Raw genomic sequence first — 5,616 nt, 5'->3', positions numbered from 1 at the left:
AATAAAATGTCTATATATATCAGAATTTCTCAACCTTTGTATCATGGCGACACACTATTAAAATATTTCATACTGTGTGACACAATTATAAAAATAGGAATCATGAGTAATATTAAATATTTATAATTAATTGATAATGTAAACTTAAAAATAACAAAGAAAAATATAACATAAAACAGCATTTTAATGAGAAATTTGTGACTGATATTTCTTACATAATGTATCAATACGTGGTAAAATCTTCGACAAGGCTACTCTTAACTCTTCTTCGACATTAATTAATCTTTTCCTTTTTTTGTTTTTAATTTCGTTAATGCAGAAAAAGCTATCTCGCACAACTATGACGTTGAAAATGTGTAGCAACACGGAAAGTGCCAATTTTGTTAAATTTGGATATTCTTTTTTTTGTGTAAATCCAAAATTCGCCTAGCCCGAGTTCATTAAACTTAATTTGAACAGTGCGATCATTTACTAATTCTGCAAGTTCTTCTTTCCTTTTTAATAAAATATGTAAGGTTTCTAAATTAGGATTAAATAGATTTCTCACCCAATCAAACATTTTAAAATTCCAGCCATGAAAAGTTATCAATTAATAAGACTCGGCAATTATATAAGATTTTTTTAAGCTATCAATTAGGCAATATAAAAACTAGCTTCTTGTGCCTTATCTAAAATGATAATGATGAAATTGATTTAATATCAATAGCTGATAATCTATTTTTATTCATCATAGAAATTATATCTAATACCTTTTAATTTTTGTAATAAGTGTCAATAATATTTGTACATTTTGTGTCATTTAATATTAGTACTTCACGCGACACATTTGGACTTACCCGGCGATACACCGGTTGAGAAACACTGATATATATTTTAATATGTTCATAAAAAACATTAAAATTTTATTTTACGTGATTGTAAAGTATAATTTAAAATATTTGTATATACCTATCATTACATCACTTTTATTCACAAAAACATTTTGTACGAAATATTATGTGGGTATTATGACTATAATAATTGATTATTATATTCTAAAGCCGTGTCCAGACGGAGCAACTTTTGCCGCGCGGCATGTATGTGATTACATAAAAACATTTTCCGCTGCTTTTTTTGATGCCGCGCGGCATAATTTCCGATAGGCCTAGTAGGCGGTCTTCATCAAAAGAAAGCCACGCGGTTTGTACCGCTCGCCTATGCCGCGTGTGTGTGGACGTATTTTCGGCAAAGCCGCACGACATCAATACTTATTTTTTAAGTAGGTATTTAAATTATCTGAAAGTAATTAGTAACAAAACAAACATTTTTCACTGAGGTAAAACTGATTGCCTCATAAAAGTATCATATTTTTTTTGTTATTGGCTCTATTTTGCACAGTATGTTTCAGTGGCATACCTGTGGGGAGGGGCAACAAGGGCATTTGCCTCCCCCCGAGAAGTTTATTGATGCTATAATGCAAATTAATTATTCAGCTTAAATGATCTAAATTATAAATATTTTTAATTTTCACTGTTTATAATCGTGTTTGATATCACTTTTCAATGTAATATAAAATATCAATATTCGACCTAATTGGGATTAGGAGTGATAGTCACATATAGTCACTATTTTATAAAGTGGTTATATGCTTTAGCATCATGTATGATTATATTTTATTTTAATTTGTATTGCTTTGAACTTTTAAACTTAGATTAAAAACTTGGTTAAGGTCAAACATGGGTGAAGAAACGCTTGGTTGGGTTAGTTTTGCTTAATATCCATAGAGACAGAATAGTTGAAGTTGACGTAGTTATTGATTTATTTTCTGTCAGTAAAAAAAGAAATTTAGATTTTGTTATATGATTAATTTTTTAAGTATTTAGTAATAATTTATAATAAATTTTCAGATTATATTATAACCATAAAAAATTGTGCAATTAATTTATGCCCCGCCCCAAAATTATTTCATAGGTACGCCACTGGTATGCATTCAAAATCTGAACTTGACATTCTTAAAAAATTATAAAATGAACCTCATAATTCAAAATTTAATTCATCATCTTCTCTTAATTAATTTAATAATCTTGATCCATTTGCAACTTTTCTGCTTTAAAAACTTAGGCGAACTCCCCATTTTTTTGCCGCGCTTTTGTATGATTTTTGTACGCATACAACAACGCAAATGCATAAACGACCAGGGGCGGACTAAGGCCCTGAAGGCCTGGGTGGGTGTATATTTTACAAAATAGTAAACAAGCGACTTTTATTATAGTTTTTATTTTAAATAAAATAGCTTTATAACAAAATGAAATTAATGTCTGAGTTAATACTTAACTAAGTTAAACATTATAAAATAAAAAAAGTTACTTCAATATTTAAATCTTAAATCTTTTTAAATACAAATAAAATAAAACAAACTACTTCAACTTAAACCTTTTTCAACACAAATATAATAATTTCAAAAATAATTATATTTTTAATTTTACAAATACTATTGTTTTAAAAAATTAATAAATTACTAAATGTTCCAGAACTTCTTCCAATAGCATCTATGATTTCTGGAATTTCTGGAATCATATCTGATTCTATGCTAATTAGCATTAAAGATTCTAATAACTCCTCCTTCATTGCACTCCTCAATCTGTTTTCTATTATTTTTAATTTAGAAAATGCACGTTTTCAGTTTACTTGTGTGCAGGAGAGTGTGAGAATATATTTGTATGCCAAGTATAAGTTTGAAAATGCTAATGTGTGTAAATTATATTTATATAAATATTCCAACAAATGTGGTAGACAACTGCAGCAGCCTACTTCTTTTCCAGATTTGCAAGTAATCGTTTTGAAATCATCACTAGATTCTGCTGAATTATCGTTAACACTTTGCGATTTTGTGTTACTTTTATGGAAAATTTTGTTAAAAGTCTGATTAAAAAATGATATAAATTGAAGAAACTCTTCTTTTAATGCGATTCCAGATTCGGTATTTGATTTTTGAGCAATATATCTTAAATTATCGTCATTAATTAAATGAGGATTTTTGGCGAATTCTTTAAAACGTTGTGTATTAAATGTACCTAATACTTCATATATTTTTTCATTTTTTTCAAACACATTTATTAAAACATCGTAAATTCTTCGATGGGTATTGATCTTGAAATATTCATTTGGTGAAATATTTCTGTTATCATCCGAAGCTTTCTCACCGGGCATTTTTTTAATTTTTGGCCTTCGTTTATTAGTAAATGTTTGTTCTATGAATATATTTTCAAGTTTTTTAATTTTATCAAAATTGTTTTTACTCGAAATAAAATTAATAGCTTTTTCCTCAACTTTGTCATAATTCGATGATCCTTTTCTAATATCACTTAGTAAAGACTTAATTAGATTTATAACAGTAATGAAATCCAATTCTTTAGATTGAAGATATTTTGAAACAGCAGTAGTGTAATGAAAAATTTCAAAAAATATAAATGAAGTTATGATAGTTTCAAAAGATGTCCATTTTTCTATTAAAAACCTTGCATCAGATGATGTATTTAAATCAATCGATTTATCTGAACCAAGAAAATATAAAGATTCCAATAAAACGTCATATCGATCACTAGTTTCACTAGACTCTGACCAAGGACCAAAAATATTTTTCAATGCAGCGTCCTTACTATTCTACCTAGTAGTACCCAATTTTTGAATTTTTCTCAATTTATCATTTCCAGTTTGATCTTTCGAAAGAAAATTTTTCCAAATACCAGTTTTTTTATAAGAATCAGAAAAAAATACTGCGGTTTTTTGTAATAAATTGAAAAGATCTTGAGCAGATAAACAACACGACGTGACATCAGTTACTTTAAGGTTTAATACGTGAGCGTGGCAATGTGTAAATATAGATTCGGGTGCAATTTTTTTTAAATGTGCTTGAAGACCGTTATAACAGCCGCTCATAGCAGCAGCGCCATCAAATGATTCTCCGATTAAATTAGCTAAAGAGATATTTAAGGATTCTAATTCTTTTTTCATGACATTATATAACGCTTCTCCGGTACCAGATGTCGATTCTACTAAGGCTACCATTTTCTCATTGATTTTTCCATTTAAAACATATCTTATACAAATACACAATTGATCCTTAACCGAGGTATCTTGAGTAGAATCGATTTCTAATGAATACTGTTCTGACAGTATTACTTCTTTAGCAATTTTGTTTTTTATTAAATTTCCAGTTATATTCAAAATTTTATTTAGGGTAGTTTTTGATAAAAATGTTACATACGAGCCACGTCCAGTTTTTCCTTGTTTAATTAAACTTTTTTTTATGGAATTATTTATATGTGTTTGTAACACTGAGTCATACTTTTCCACAAGTTTTACAATTTCCAAAAAGTTCCCTTGATTTAAATTTGAAGTTAAATCTGACAAATTATAAGCCGCTTCATTTCTCTTTCCCCTAAATGCTAAACCTTGTTTAGCAATTAATAAAGCAATATCTACAATTCTAGTCATGATTTCTTTATTCAGCTCTACCATTTTTTGACGATGACTTAAAAGTGAATGTGTCATTGTTTTCCCTGATGAAATATTGAAGTATATTTTACAGGCACTATCATGAGGTTTAGAATTTTCGTGTTTTTCTAATTGACGATAAAGATATTTTAGATTTATTTCAACTCCTTCAATAAATGGAGTACTATTTGGACGAGTGAAGGCCATACATAAAGAGCAGTATACTTTTTTATTAATTTCATTGTAAGTAACCCATTTTTTATTTACATATTTGCCATCTAGCATTTTTCTAAAATAAACTTTATTAGAAGTAAATGGTACATTGCTTTTAGGTTGACAAGGGTGTGCATCAACAAATGCAACTTTTGTTTGATGATGGCTACTAAAAAGAGGAGGAAAAAAAAGACTAATGTTTGTATTACTCGATCACTTCATCCATACTATTTTGGTCAGAATCGGATTCGGATGAAGAAACTATATCATTTTTATTAATAGTTAAATTTAATTCATCTTGGTAACTTGAAACTTTAATCGGTAAACTTGAACTAGGATATATTATGTTGGACATTTTTGTAGGAAATTCAGGGGTTAATTCAGATAGAATTTCATCACTATTATTGGAAGACTTTTCAATAGTACGTAAAAGATTTGAAATTTCAGTTACATTTTCGTGTTGATTTTTTTTAAATGAAGTCACAGTAAAATTTAGCTTTCGTTGTTTACCATCCGACCCAGCTGCAGAAAATATTGCCTTCCGCTTTTCTAATTTTTTTTCAAAACCACTTTTTTGTTTTTTTATTCTTATTTTTATCTTCCATTTCCATTGTAAAACCAGAAACCACTATTTAAAAAAAATATCATTATGATTAATGTTGATAGAATATAGTATACAGGGTGTAACAGAAAGAACCGAATATTTCCATGTATAGCTAAAAATACCTAAAATAGTAATAACTACTTTTATTATAATTATAAATTTAAATTTCAAGCTTTTCGCCTTTACTTAAAAAGTTACGATTACGAACATAAAAAAAAATAAAATATAAAAAATATATATTAAATTTAGTATTTACCTGTATGCTTTTAAGTTTTAACTAGAGTATTAACTATAAACAATAAGCTCATAAATCAAACAACTCG

At 27.9% G+C, this 5,616-nt stretch overlaps 1 protein-coding gene across 1 annotated transcript; it reads right to left on the bottom strand.

The window, feature by feature from the left end:
* Positions 1–633: 633 nt before the first annotated feature.
* On the bottom strand, positions 634–4,683 carry LOC112690545. The gene is made up of 5 exons (XM_025564578.1): positions 4,247–4,683; positions 3,823–4,078; positions 3,279–3,642; positions 2,499–2,627; positions 634–668 (listed from the first exon to the last, which is right to left on the bottom strand). Exons 1-5 carry the CDS (start codon positions 4,681–4,683, stop codon positions 634–636), a joined length of 1,221 nt encoding a protein of 406 aa, XP_025420363.1.
* Between the last annotated feature and the right edge of the window lie 933 nt (positions 4,684–5,616).

This window comes from Sipha flava, unplaced genomic scaffold, assembly GCF_003268045.1.
Source record: "Sipha flava isolate LNK unplaced genomic scaffold, YSA_version1 50_pilon_pilon, whole genome shotgun sequence".
NCBI lineage: Eukaryota > Metazoa > Arthropoda > Insecta > Hemiptera > Aphididae > Sipha > Sipha flava.
This window is presented reverse-complemented; position numbering and strand designations above follow the sequence as displayed.